General features: G+C 39.1%; 2 protein-coding genes across 3 annotated transcripts in view; one reads left to right on the forward strand and one right to left on the reverse strand.

The window, feature by feature from the left end:
• Positions 1-1,149: 1,149 nt before the first annotated feature.
• Positions 1,150-7,449, forward strand: LOC107584313 (casein kinase II subunit beta). Of its 2 annotated transcripts, none has more exons than XM_016270888.1 (7): positions 1,150-1,242; positions 1,832-1,912; positions 2,043-2,145; positions 4,035-4,150; positions 4,254-4,329; positions 6,095-6,284; positions 6,391-7,449. In XM_016270888.1, the coding sequence occupies exons 2-7, from the start codon at positions 1,841-1,843 to the stop codon at positions 6,479-6,481; spliced, it is 648 nt and encodes a 215-aa protein (XP_016126374.1). In that variant the 5' UTR covers positions 1,150-1,242; positions 1,832-1,840; the 3' UTR covers positions 6,482-7,449. The 2 variants fall into 2 exon arrangements, with proteins under 2 accessions (XP_016126374.1, XP_016126375.1); XM_016270889.1 differs by lacking the exon at positions 1,150-1,242 and adding an exon at positions 1,266-1,299.
• A 71-nt stretch (positions 7,450-7,520) lies between these two features.
• pdia8 (protein disulfide isomerase family A, member 8) overlaps positions 7,521-15,072 on the reverse strand; it is a 10,033-nt gene continuing 2,481 nt past the window's right edge. The window contains exons 3-13 of the mRNA XM_016270887.1: positions 14,181-14,298; positions 13,994-14,101; positions 13,664-13,793; positions 11,533-11,646; positions 11,334-11,459; positions 11,075-11,257; positions 9,590-9,698; positions 9,382-9,510; positions 9,221-9,300; positions 9,087-9,144; positions 7,521-8,976 (exon numbers count right to left, since the gene is read on the reverse strand). Of these exons, the coding sequence (XP_016126373.1) occupies positions 8,887-8,976; positions 9,087-9,144; positions 9,221-9,300; positions 9,382-9,510; positions 9,590-9,698; positions 11,075-11,257; positions 11,334-11,459; positions 11,533-11,646; positions 13,664-13,793; positions 13,994-14,101; positions 14,181-14,298 (1,245 nt within the window). The 3' untranslated portion in view covers positions 7,521-8,886. The remainder of the gene's footprint in view (positions 8,977-9,086; positions 9,145-9,220; positions 9,301-9,381; positions 9,511-9,589; positions 9,699-11,074; positions 11,258-11,333; positions 11,460-11,532; positions 11,647-13,663; positions 13,794-13,993; positions 14,102-14,180; positions 14,299-15,072) is intronic.

The raw sequence follows: 15,072 nt of genomic DNA on the forward strand, positions 1-15,072 counted from the left end.
TCTTTGTGAAAGGCGAACACGAGTCCCAATTGCCCATCTTTTCTGACACTATTAGGATGTTTATTTTATCTAGGATCGTGTGTATATGTTAATCCAAATGAAGTGCAGTGGAAAAAATGTTAACTCGATATATATATATATTTTTCCTACCTACTAAGGAAAAGAACTAAAGTGGGTTAATTTTACTTTTCTTGCAGACATTTGCCAAACATGGTTTCGTCCTCCGATACAGCTTGGTTGGTCTATTCGTTGGAAGCTGTTCTCCCATCGGCTTTCAGTGCTGTTTATCATCCCTCTTAAACCTAAACCATTGATGTGGTCACATTATATGTACCAATATAGAGTAAAAAATGAATAGCAATGTGTATTCCACTAAATACTCAGAGATTGTATTATACTTCTAACTATACCGAGGTACCTGAGGTTATTGTTGAAACCTTGATATACACACACATGTATGTATATTGGTATGCATCTGAGTTTGTCCGCCCCAACTTACATTCCCATACACAATTGTTGCCATTTTTAAGTTCAAGGGAGCAATGTACAAGCAGAGAAGTGTCTTATTATAATAAAAAGTATACAGAGAAAAAGTTAAATAAAAATCTTTTGTTTTAATGGAAGATCTGTGGTTTGACTTCATTTCATCAGTGTCATTAAGAGTATGCTAAATATGAATTAAGGCCTTTTTGAGGCTTTTTGTTTCTCTCTCATGCTTCCAAACCATGTCCATCATATAATTTCATTGATTTCCTCTACATGTTTTAGGTACACACATTTGACAACAATTACTGCTATAAACGTGCTAAATTACTGCTGTAACCATTGGTAAATACGTTAGGTTTTTGTTGTTTGTTTGTGTACAGGACCCACGTGCGTCCCAGGAGGGCAATTACAGCCACGCATTGTAGAATTTCTATTATTTTTTTGCATATCTTAGCATAAACCTTAAATGTCAGTTTTGCAGTGTTATTCGATAACCTCAATATTGTATTATATTAATTAACATATTACGTGAATACTTGGTCCGACTCTACTCTCCAGTCCAGATAATAGCGAGAAGAAGTCTACGAATGGGAAAAACCTCTGATTCTAAAGACTACAATTCCAACAAGACCCGCAGGTCCGTGAGAGCGGAAGTGACCTGCCTTGTGATCACGTGCTGTACGTGGAGCGGAAGCCTCCAATCAGCGTACACCGTTGTGTTGCCGCGGCTGACATCGACCCCGGGAGATCCTTGAGGTAACACGAATAAACGCTTTTTATCGCTATAATGGACAGGAATATCTAGTAGTTTCGGTGTGTGCGCGCAGTTTTGAGTTATTACTGTGAATGTATTGTTAATTGTATGTGTTGGGACTCTCTTCAATCGACATATTTTAGATACAGTCGGCGAATTTGCTGCGGCCTACGTTTAAGCGTGAGCTAGCAGCGGCACGCTAAGCTCATCTATCGTTAGCCGAACTCGCCAACTACAACATGGAGATTTATCAAGATACAAACCAGCCTTTTTAACGTGCCGGTGGTTTTACATTTTGCTCACACATAAGCGCATTTGTCCGTATGTGTTTGATTGACTCTGTGATTAGGTAACCAGCCGGCTGTGTTAGCGTGCGCCAGGCCAGTCTGTTGTTTATGTGAAAACAGTTAGCGTTATACGCGATGCATTTTTTTTATAAACGTGCTTATCTGAAACGAATTAACTCCGCAATCTGATATGATCATGTTCGTTCTGTAGTACCAGTAAAGACCGAGTAAGGCTTTTTGGAGCAGGTATTGTCTCTGTTGTTTAATTGTCTCGTTTAATGTTGTTCTACTATCGCTTTTCTAGTTTCCCAACATGAGTAGCTCAGAGGAAGTGTCGTGGATTTCTTGGTTTTGTGGTCTACGTGGAAACGAGTTCTTCTGTGAGGTTTGTATTCGTTTGTTCGTCTCATATTGTGTGTCTATGTAAGGGTGAACAGGGCGTGTTCAAATGTAAGCTTAACCATTTAGTCTGCATTAATATTGATGTATGGTACATCTCTTTTTACTCCATCCAGGTAGATGAGGACTACATTCAGGACAAGTTTAATCTTACAGGACTCAATGAGCAAGTTCCCCATTACAGACAAGCCCTTGACATGATCCTGGATCTGGAACCTGGTCAGTGATTGTTCAACACAGGCTTTAATGGGTTTAAGGCAGCGTTGAATTAAAATTCATGTGTTTTTTGTGTAGGTTTTATTTGTGAAATATTGCTTGACCTAATAGTTTCATCAAAATGCCATAATCCCGTGGTAAAAAGGACAGTCTTCTCTCTGGTGACGTATGCAGGATATCTCCAATCATTTATTCCCCTTATGCCGAGTTCATACTGCATGATTTTAACCCGATTTTTCACTCGCCGACAAATGCCCGAAATCGGAGGCAAATCGGTGCTCGTTCACACGAGTGACAATCACAGAGTGTGAATTATCAAAGACGCGATCTGAGAGAATCGCAGACGCCCGCAAAATATTTGGCATGCTGAATATCTGGAGCTGTCGGCGATTCTCAATCACGCTGTGTGCAATGAGCTCTGACTGAAAACTACATCGGCGATGACCTACAGCCAATCAGAGACCAAGATACAGGGCAGAGGGAAGTTCGGGGAGGAGTTATAGACCAGAATATCAGTATTTTAATAGATATATGAACAATTATATCATACAGAAACAAGCACAAACATTTGCTTGACCAGCCACAACATCAACATAACAGTTACTGCAAAATTATTTGCCGCCAACACTCTTTGCAGAACACCTAATCCCTGTTCCCTGCATCTCCCTCCTGCATAATCTGTTTTTCTTTTTCTCCTTGTAGCCGGAAATCAGCTCACAGACAATTTGCGGGCTATATATATATTTATTTTAATAATTCCAGTCTTGCTCGAGAACTCCGGTCTGACGCACGCGGGTTCTCGCGTTATTTCCTTATCCCTTCTCGCGTGTGTTTTGTTGTGAAACCTAGTTTGCGGACCAGACAGAGCTGTCGGCGATTCTTCCTATTGTAAAGTCATGCAGTGTGAAACCCCCTGTCGCCGATCCATCGTGCAATGTGAACACAGCAGCAACTGACTGCTACCTCAGATAGTCACGCAGTGTGAAAACCACGGCGAACCGACGAGTTTGAAAATCGTGCAGTGTGAACCCGGCGTTAAACCCTGTTCATCAGTCTCCCCGATGGAATGCGACGGCCACATCTCAACATCCGATCAACCACTGATGCATACATTTAAGTCCTGCCCTAATTATTTTTCTTATTTACACTGATGTCAAAACATTGAAGAAAAGATCTATTGCTACTTCTGTTTCATTGTGACTTGAAGGTTATGTGCTTTAGGCTGTGCACGCAACCAACCAGGCACATTAAAAATGTAATTTTAGGCACGATCTTTTAAAACCAAATCCATGAATCCCCCTCCCAGAGAGCAGATGAATTCACTCTCCTCATCTGTTTAATGTCTTGAACCAAAGTTAGACAATTGCTTATTTTATGCATGTATGCCCATAATTGTCTGCCTAATGCTAAATGTTTCCCAGAAATACGCATATTGTAACTAGGTTTGTTTTGAGTGATTTAAATGTGATGCAAATAAAGCATGAATGCATTTGCTTTTAAGTGCAACACCTTAAAACATACTAGAGAAGACATGCATTTCCCTGTTTAAAGTCACTATGAAATCAAAATGGGCGGTTCTTTTATTTATGTAATGTTACAATGCATTATAAATTACTTATCCGTGTGTTATTATAACTCTTCTCTGATGGTGTGTGCACTGGCACAAGCATGGGACAAGAGTCCCTCCCATCCAGCAACTTGTCACTCACATCCAATCCATTCCTGATGGACAAAACCAGGTCCCACTCAGTTTTTCTCATTTGAGAATCCATTTCACTTAGATGTGCATCACGTTAGGGAAGAAAAGATTTATCGCATTTCTGTGTCATGCTGACTTTAAACGTTGTGATTTCCTAGCTGTGTAATAGTGTTGTTGTGTGTGTTTGTATCAGATGAGGAGCTGGAGGACAACCCTAACCAGAGTGACCTGATTGAGCAGGCTGCTGAGATGCTGTATGGACTGATCCATGCGCGCTATATCCTCACTAACCGTGGCATTGCCCAGATGGTACGTTATCCCTGAGTCATCTAGTCTTTTTAATAGTTTTATTAAAGAAGGACAATTGTTTTCAGCTTCATACGTGTGAAGTTGTGCTTGTTTTCTCTTGCAGCTGGAGAAGTACCAGCAGGGAGATTTTGGCTATTGTCCTCGTGTTTACTGTGAGAATCAGCCAATGCTGCCCATTGGTGGGTGTCCCATTTATTTTACTTAAAAAAAAAAAAAAATATATATATATATATATATATATAATGTTTGCCATTGTAATCTTTTTTTATTTTATTTTTTTCAGTTAGTGATGCTCTGATTGATTGGTATCAGTTGATAATCACTTATTATGAATCAGTTGATGATCTCTCAATTCGATAATCTCATAAACTGATCGCATGTTGACATTGAGCACATTTACATGCACACCAATACGCTGATAACTCACAAAAAACAGCTTATTGAAATAACCTGTTGTCCTGGTTTACATGCAAACCAGTAGCCTGGCAATGCAATAAAAACGTAGTATCACCACATGCGCACTTCAATAAACCAAAAGAAAGCAGGTTAATGTTAATGCTGGGTGAACTTGGCATAAAGGGCAAAAATCTAGATGTTTATGCTTAAGCCGTTTATGACCGTACTCCAATAAAGGAAAGCGGATTAACACGTTTACATGATCATGTGTGTTATCAGCTTCACTCAGTGCATAATCGGGATAAGAAAGTGCACTGTGTAAAAAAAGATGCACACCTTAAAGGGTTAGTTCAAGCAAAAATGAAAATTAGCCTGTGTATATCTCACCCTCGAGGCATCCTAGGTGTGTAAGACTTTCTTCTTTCAGACGAATCCATTCGGAGTTATATTAAAATTGTCCTGGCTATTCCAAGCTCTATCATTGCAGTGGGTGTTTCTGCTCAACAGTCCAAAACACGTCAAATAAAGCACGCGCATCCATAAAACGTCCCTCATCTAACTGTCGGATGACAGCTAGCCGTTCCGGCGGATGACGTAGGATGCTGGTGTTGCTTGATTAGTGATGAACATAGAGAGAGAACAAAACAAAACGAATTAGAAGTACAAACCAAGGATTTGTAAAGAAAAATGTCGGAGGATTTAGAAAAAAGCCAAGAGGAGACTGATTTTCCTTTGCTAAAGTAAGGAAACTTTGCTTCCTTTGCTCCTGTAAACAAACTCGTGAGACTAGCATATCTCAGAGGCGCGTGCGCGACACCTAGGCTATGTCCCACGTCATCCGCCTTGCACGCACGACAGTTAGCATAAGCTAGAGAAAGCAGTTTATAACATTTTAAATATTAATGTTTTTCTTAAAAAAACGCATGGATTCGCTACAGGAGGCCTTTATTCACCCCATGGAGCCGTGTGAGACACGTTTTATTATGGATGTGCGTGCTTTATTTGACGTGTTTTGGACTGTTGAGCAGAAACACCCACCCACTGCAATAACGCTTAGAGCCAGGACAATTTTTAATATAACTCCGACTGAATTCGTCTGAAAGAAGAAAGTCATATACACCTAGGATGCCTCGAGGGAGAGTATAAAACAGGCTGATTTTCATTTTTGGGTGAACTAACCCTTTAAATGAATTATGAAAATTAAAATCCTACTCGCCCTCAAGTCTTTCCAAACTTGAATGAATTTCTTTCTTCTGTTGAACACAAAAGACGACATTTTAAAGAATGTGGGTTACCTAACAGGTGCTGGTCCCCATTTACTTCCATGGTATTTTTTTCCTCTCCATACTATGGAAGTCAGTGGGGATCAGCAACTGTTTAGTTACTCAGTAGAAGCAAGAAACCTCATACGGGGTGAAACAACATGAAGGCGAGTAGATGACACACATTTTGGGTGAACTATTCCTTTAATAAAAATGAGGCTTACAAGTTGAGGTACAATTCACATGAGTTTCAGTGAGTGAGTCTAGTGTCTGTTTTTGTCTCCAGGGCTCTCTGACATTCCTGGCGAGGCTATGGTGAAGCTCTACTGCCCTAAGTGTATGGATGTGTACACACCCAAGTCGTCCAGGCACCATCACACCGATGGAGCCTATTTTGGCACTGGTTTCCCCCACATGCTCTTCATGGTGCATCCCGAGTACCGGCCAAAGAGGCCTGCCAACCAGTTTGTGCCCAGGTTTGTCTTTCCTTTATATGGCGGTCACCTGCTGCTCTATATAAATGGATTTTCTCACATCTCTAAAATCGCTCAGTTTCTCAGAGCTGTCATTCTCCTCTTCCAGGCTCTATGGTTTCAAGATTCACCCAATGGCTTACCAGCTACAGCTGCAGGCAGCCTCCAGCTTCAAGAGTCCCGTCAAAGCGATCCGCTAAGAACCTGAGCAGGGCGGGATGGGATGGGATGGGGTGGGGTGGGTTGTGTGTCCGTCGGCATGGCCTCACTCTTCTCCAGCAATTTTAGATTTGACCAAGACTAAGGTTTAAATATGGAGAGGGTGAGACTATAACACACTCTGGGGAGAAACAAAAACCTTACCTCTGAAACACTGTACAGAAAACGGGGTGTTCCTTCTGAAAACAATTTCAGTTCTTAACCTCCACATAGAAAATAAAGTTATAATTAAAGATAGATACGTGTAGGATGGCTCTGCTCACTCTCTGGTCCTGTTCGTTTTAGTTTCCTACGGTTAAGTAACGTTCACATACAAGAGTGTCATGAATTGACTTGTCTTATTAGTTCATGATGTGATGTATGGTTGAATATAATAGTAAGCCAAATATCTCCGTGCAACCAGATATTTGGTTTACTTTAAAACGGCTGTTGCATGGAAAAAGGCAGTATATTTTGGATTTGTTTTAAGCTCTGAGTAATATAGCTGGGATCGTCTGTGACTGTTCTTTGTTGACAGACTGCAAGCTTTCAGTGCATGTATTAGAAAAGACCAGAAACGGGAAGACCCAAATGCAATCAGGAAACTGTCTCCGTCTTAATTAGACAAGTGTTTTGTTTGAATCATCAGTCCTGCACTCCTCGTCAGAATGACGCCAACCTGCGAAGTTCCTCCGGTGTCAAGATTACTTCCGAAAGATTTTACTAGATTTACCACAGAACCACAATTAGGAAGTTGTTTATGTTTGGTATGGGCCCAGGTTTTTCTTCTCTGGTTTACGCCTCTCTACCAGAAGAAATACTTTAAAGAGTAGAATCTGTAAATCAGCTGGAATGCATTGGATGTTTCATTTAATTTTTTTGTTGATCCTGTTGAATGTTTTTTTTTTTTCCCCCTTTAGAGCGGTTGAGGAACCAGGGTTCAGAATTCACAATAAATGTCTTTTCCTAAGTTGTGCGAGAGTCCTACATGTCTCTGAGATAAACTCAAAATGTCTGTAATATAATACTTATGTCATTTACTTACCACTTTTGTTTTCAAACAGTATCATGGCTGTTTTCCATATCCTGTGGTATTAGTATGCTTAATATTAAGTCTCATAGGCAACTTTTATGGTTCATTTTGGCGCTTGCCCACTTTCATTAAATTGAAAATATTATGTAGCTTAACACATTCGGTTTTCAAACATTTGAACATGAAATAAACCGTTGACAAATCAATTATTTTAATAAACCAGCATTTTCTGCTCATCAGGGAGTACCTCTTGCTGAACAGAGCTTCAGTTAGATGTCAAAAAAACTACCTACATACTAAACCTTAAGGCATAGATACGTAGAAAAAATGCTAGTGACAGGACAACATTCACCATATAAACAGCATCCATTTCACACCCAAACTGTATGAATAGTCAATAAATAAACATTACATAACCAATTGTTCAACCCATATCTAACAGACTGGGTTAAAAGATGCCTTTGCAGTTAATCACTTCAGTAGCAAATCAGTGGCAAGAAATGACAATTGCAAACATTGATAATGGCTCCTTATACTGCTACACCACAAACTCCTTGAAACCAATTACTGTGCATCTACTGCATGAAATCAGATTAGTTTTACCATCCATACAGGGCATGAATATTGATATTTTTGTAAATGTATGTTGAACAACAATGATAACTAATGTACAGATGGAAATATTGAGTATAAATGGTAAAGAACAGATTAATGAAGCTCATGCAACAAAGAACAAAATGATTAAACAACAAAACAGGACTCCTCAACATAAGCAGCAATCTGCACTATTTTCTATCATGTTGACAATATAAATATTGGGGGCCTCATTTATAAAGTGAGTACGCACAGATTTGATCTTAGAGTGTGCTTATGCTTAAATCCACACCGATGAAAACTGGCTTTGACGTGGAAAAGTGCTTAGCGTCACGTCAGGGTCTGAGCAGACGCACGCACTTTTTCTTGTTCGAGTACTGCAGCTTTTTGAAAATGTAAGCTGTTCTAAATGAAAGGATTTGCATGATGACTCTTTCACATGTTAATGATATTAATTAGGAGTCGTTTAGAAGGCAGAGGGCTGAAACCATTCAGTTCATGATCACTTGCGATTCATAGATTTCACATCTAAAAGAGAGGCACATGTGCATTTTCTGTGCGTACGTTCATTCTATAAATCACATGCACGCATATGTACAATCAAATTTAGGATGGTTTCAGCACAACATTTTATAAATGAGGCCCTGGATCTCTGTATAATTAAAATTGGGTTTATGTTATTGATATGATATGTATGGCTGAACTGCAGCAGAATCCTACAGGATTCTTCACTCTTCCTGAATAACGTTCCGCAACATACAGCAATTTCCCTTTTAACGTTTACAGCTCTTCCTTGACTCCATTCAGAACAAGAGGTTTGGAGGCCTCACGCTTCAGGAAGTTGATGAAATCCTTCACTTCACGGGCTCCCTGAAAGAAAACATCCAAAATACAAAGAATTAATATTTACAATGACAAATATACAGTATGGACATAGTAGTTGATATAAGTGATGAGAAACAATAAAAATAAACAATTACCTCATATCGTTTTGGCTCATCTTTCCGGCCAGCAGCGGCAAAGTATATTGTAGGAAACCTGCAAAAGAATAACAAAACATTATCAATGGCTAGCTAAAATCACTACAAAGCATTTTATGAGAGAGAATACATACCCTTGCACGTCATAGCCCTGCGGGATATCATTGGCAGTTGCATCCATCTTGGCGATTACAAGATTGGGGTCACTGTATAGCTGAGAGCATAAACACAGAAATACAGGGTGAGAAGTGATTCAGACAGAGATGAAGACACACTGATGTCATGTAAAACTCACCCGTTCTCCAAGCTCTGTATATTTGGGCTCCAGTTTTTTACAGTGGCCACACCACGGAGCATAAAACTCAATAAGCACATCTTTCTCTGGGTCATTGGCGATCTCTTCAAACGTATCTGCCACAACCACCTGACCACAGACAGCGACTTGTGTTAACGAAGACCAAATGAAACAATCGCGCTCATTTAAACACACGTGTCTCACTAACCTTGACGGCTCCATTGTTTTTAGCTGGCACAGGCTCTGATTTGATGTAACGCTTCAGTCGCCCAGCAAAATAGTCTTCCAGAAAATTCTCTAAAGACTTGCCATCTCGTCTGAGGAGGGACCAAATTAACAGTTAAAATCACATCATTACAGCTTCTAATGTGTTGATGTACATCATGGGACATAGCTAAATTAAGAATATTATTGTCTTCAAACTATTTTATGATACCAGTCTTATTAATGTATGTTGAAACACTGTTCAAACGTTTGGGGTCATAATTAGTCAACTAATATAATTCATTTAAATATCAAATCATGTTTAATCTCTTCCTTAAAGGGGTCATATGATGTTGCTAAAAATAACATTATTTTGTATATTTGGTGTAATGAAATGTGTTTATGCGGTTTAAGGTTAAAAAAACATTATTTTCCATATAATGTACATTATTGTTTCTCCTCTATGCCCCGCCTTTCTGAAACGCGTCGATTTTTACAAAGCTCATCGGTCTGAAAAAGCACTCTGTGCTCTGATTGGCCAGCTATCTAGTGCATTGTGATTGGCCGAATACCTCATGCATTTGACGGAAATGTTACACCCCTCACCATACTGTGATGATGTCCGGCCAGAGCGACGAGACAAAAACATTAAAACCCATTATAAACGAGGCATTTGTTGCATCCAGTGGGGACATAATTACTGATTATAATGACTTATACTGTCTTTTTACGCGTTGCGTTGCATCGCGCCACGTAAACATAAAACCATGTCTGCATTTGTGGTCGGAGAAATGACAAACAACAAGTGCTACTCCACACTGCCCAAAACTCGCGTTTGAATCATCAGTGGCAAATCCTTTAAATATGAAAACATACTTGCAGTCTGTGAGTCAGAAGCGCCAGACTGTCCTTGCAAAGTTGGAACTGCCCCACTTAATAGAAACAGACAACGGCATTGTAGGCTACTCTCACAGGAAACAGCCCTCGTCCTCCGTAAAATGCGTTGCACACATCTGAATATTTGGGTTCAACTGTTCTGGAACAGTGTTGTAAATACAACTTAACCACTGATTTCTAGTCGTGTCCTCTTTTGGAAGACCAAACAAAGTAGTTTTGCTTTCACAACGAAACACAGTGTCTTCACGACATGGCGGCGGCGCCAGCAACAATACTACAGCAAGAATAAAAGTTAAGCCTTCTTTCTTTGCGTGAACATTTGGGCGGCGTTATGCAAATCTTCCCACACAGTGACGTAGATATGTGGGGGCGTGTTAGAACGAGCCGTTTTAGGAGGGCGTGGTTGACTCTTAACTTTTATAAAGAATATCTCTTTGGATTTGAGACTTTTGTCTTTGCAACTTTACAGATCTTCTTTATGCACCAAGAGCTTGTAACACTCCAAAGAGAAAGAAAAAATTTTAATCGTATCATATGACCCCTTTAACACTCTGAAAACAGGATCCTCACAGTATGAAGTGTTTGTACTCACGTGAACTCCTCTCTCATGGTGTATTTGTTTCCTGTTCGTGTCCTGATGGTGACAAATGGCAGCTCAGTTGCGTCCGATGAGCCCAGACCGAACTCATCCTCCAGCTCCTCCAGAAAGTCATTTCGGTTCGCCACAGAATACAACAGGCCCTGAGAACTGAACTTAGACGCCACCTTCAGCACTCTAAACCAAGAAAGACAGGTATGTACTTTATGACTTCATAATAAACATATTTAATCACTGATTTTAAATGACTCACCTGTTTCTCCAGTAGTTGGAGCCTTTGGGATTGCGAAGATAATCCAAGTCATAGTAGGTCGTCAATAAATCCCTCTTCCTCAATGAATCCTTATTCTCTTTGGTCAGGTGAGGACAGAGTCCAAAACTACAGAGCAAAAGCAATGATCTCAGCATGTGCTGTGTGTGTGTTTGTATGTGTTGTGTCAGTGTGGGCTCACATGTTGTCTCTGATGAAGCGGCGCAGGCCTGTGATGGACAGGGGTCCTCTGTGGTGAACCACACGCTCCTCAAACTTACTGCTCAGTCTGGGAGGGTGGAACAGAAGCACAGACCTGCAGGCAAAGGGTTTACAGATTTTAATATTAGTATTTCATCCTGAACACCCAGCTACAGTCAATATTAGTGGTTCTCAACGGGTTTTGCTTTAGGATTTAGACTTTAATCTAGACACTGAGTGGCCACCAAACGAAGTACCAAAATTGTTTATGGTACCAAAGTGAACATAAAATGTCCTTAACATCAAATATCAACATTAACATAAATGAACAAATCCAGCAATATGCAAATGAATGATTCATTTGGATAAGGAGACAATATAATTTCTAAATATCTTCTAAATGCACATGTTGGTTGATAATTTTTTTATGTTTTTGAAAGATGTCTCATTAAGGCTGCATTTATGTGATATTGTGAAATATTATTACAATTTAAAGTAACTGTTTTCTATTTAAATTAGTGCAGTCAAACGATTAATCTCATCCAAAATAAAAGCTTTTGTTTACATAATATGTGTGTGCGCTGTGTATATTTATTATCTATATATAAATACACACACATACAGTATACATTTTGAAAATATTTACATGCATTTACATGTATATATTTATATTCATATAATTTATATTAAATAAAAATATATTTAATATATAAACATAACATATTGTTCGTAAATATATACATGCATGTGTGTGTATTTATATATACATAATAAATATACATAGTGTACACACATACATTATGTGAACAAAACTTTTATTTTGGATGCAATTAATCGTTTGACAGCACTAATTTAAATAGATTAATCGTTTGACAGCACTAATTTAAATACATTAAAATATAAGTTATTCCTGTGATGCAAAGCTGAATTTTCAGCATCATTACTCCAGTCTTCAGTGTCACATGATCCTTCAGAAATCAGTCTAATATGCTGATTTGCTGTTCAAAAAACATTTCTTATTATTATCAATGTTAAAAACAGAGCCTATTATTATTATTGTGCAACCATGTTGGCTTAATTTAGGGCACAATATGTAATTTTCGCCACGAGAGGGCGCGTATTGTTTGTTTGTTTGTTTATTTGACAAAAAAAGTAGTGAATACACTCTATTCGTCAAGGATAACACACTCTGCTTACTATCGGTAACCAATCAAGACACTTAAAGTGGGAAACCTCCACATGTGTAAAACGACTAAACCCTGAAACTAACCTTATCAATTTATTCTGAGATTTTTGTAACTTATCCAACCAACCACAAGACAAATCAGACATCCATTATTCAAAATAAACAGAGGCAAAGGAGTAGTTTGATGAGGCAGTGACTGAGTGTGGAATCATGGGAGTTGTGGTCTTCATCCCCACAGCCGATGCAATCCGACGGGACTCGGGCAGAAATCATGTTCATGGATGAGCTAATGATTTATTAACGTAGTAGAATGAAGCAGGGTGAGGCTGAAAGCCGTCGAAGCGAAATGAGGCCGCTGAACGAGCACGACACACGGCTCGAAAGCAGCGGAGCTTTTATTATGCCACAGTCGACCGCTTCCGCTTCTTCCAGTCGTTTGTGGGGAAAAAAAAGCAACGCTGTTTTATCATACTAGATACATTTGAAAGTTCTGTTATAATGCTACTCTGTGCGGTCGTCACCTGTCTATTAAAACGCACAACATATTAAAGCGTCTTTGGTGTTTCCATGTTTTCTACAAAACAAAACCGAGAAACCAGAAATCGAGGGGTTATGACGTCATTGGCAGGCGACACAATGACACTATGGACACGGTCCGTGTCACTAGTTAAAATTGCTTTTTTCTCTGGATTTAAATATTCTTCGAAACATTTGGGATAATGTAAGTACACAAGTCAGCAAAATATATAACACCGTTCTAGTGGCTTTTGGATATTTTAATAAAAAAATCTTACATATTGTGCCTTTAACTTAATGTCTAATTTAGTGAGCTTCTCCCAAATGACAGAGATGAATCTGACATCAACAGCAAAAGATATGTGAAGTGTTTTCACGTTTAATATGGATAAGCCTATTTATTTTGCTATCCTAACTAAGACCCACTTACTCATATTTGACGTCATATTTCTTTCCGAGCTCTAGGACTGTGGTGTGAGCAAAGCGGAAACTCTCCCTCATTAAACTGGCTCCTTTAAGAAACTCAGAGACTTGAGAACTGTCAGTCCCTGAGAAAAATCCTGAGAGAAGGACAGATGAAAGAAATATAATGCAAGACATTACTAATAAAATACGTATTTTCCATCTATCCATCCAAATTTACTGCATTCATGCATTCAAATTTATATCATTCAAAATCTCGAAATTACATTTGCATTAGATGTTTTCAATCTAGAGAAGAAATCATAAACACATTTTAGAGGCAATAAAAAGCACTTACCAACTATGCTGGCATCAAAGTTGTTGATAAAGTTCTCCAGGTCATGCTCACTATGCAGAGGCACAGAATCGGGCCCGGCCAGTTTCTTCATGTGGTTCACAATTCCCTCTGTTTGGAAATGATACACCCACAATGGCATCACCAGCAGATCTGCTATTGCATTTATGCCACACATCATTAAACATACCAGCTGAGCGTGGCCCATCATATGAAGAAGATTCCTGTCCGTTCCGAAATATTTTGAGCGTTGGGTATCCAGTGACCCCATAGCGTTTGCAGGTCTCTGTATTAGTAGTGCAGTCCACCTGAACAAATACCATCATACATCCTTAAACCTCTGAAGTACACTCAATGCTCACATCAATCTCTACTCAATCCCCTATTAACATTACTACATCACATGAGGCTCCTTAATACTGACCACTAAGATCAGTTTCCACTAAAGCAATATTGCAGGTTCAAAACTAGATTATAACATAATCTGGTTTTACCTGTGCTGGTGATCACATGAAATTATTCAGACTCAGTTTGTAAAAGCTACAATTGCATTTATAGTAAAGCACTTACTATGGAAGTCTATACAGAGAAAGAAGACTAAAAACAAACCGTAAAAATACCGTTACTTGAAATAAAACATCAAGTTAAATAAAATAAAGTCACACACACACAAACAAATGTTTAACAATGTTTAACAAACATTAAAGGGGTCATATGATGCTTTTTTTAAAGATCATTATTTTGTGTATTTGGTGTAACAGAATATGTTGGCATGCTTTAATGTTCAAAAAACACATGATTTTTCAAATACTGTACATTATTGTAGGTCCTCTATGCCCCGCCTCTCTCAAACGCTTCGTTTTCTACAAAGTCCCTCCTTCCGACAAGTGCAGTCTGCTCTGATTGGTCAGCTGACCCAGTGCATTGTGATTGGCCGAACACCGCAAGCACTCGTTGGAAATTTAACGCCCCTTACCATAATCACGAGCTTCATCTTTCAAAATAAATGTAAAGACAGCCTGAAAGGGGAACAGAGTCTCGTGACAGACACAGTGATGAAGCTGGTATGTGTTTGCAGTACA

This window comes from Sinocyclocheilus grahami, unplaced genomic scaffold, assembly GCF_001515645.1.
Source record: "Sinocyclocheilus grahami isolate Dianchi unplaced genomic scaffold, SAMN03320097.WGS_v1.1 scaffold58.1, whole genome shotgun sequence".
Classification (NCBI taxonomy): domain Eukaryota; kingdom Metazoa; phylum Chordata; class Actinopteri; order Cypriniformes; family Cyprinidae; genus Sinocyclocheilus; species Sinocyclocheilus grahami.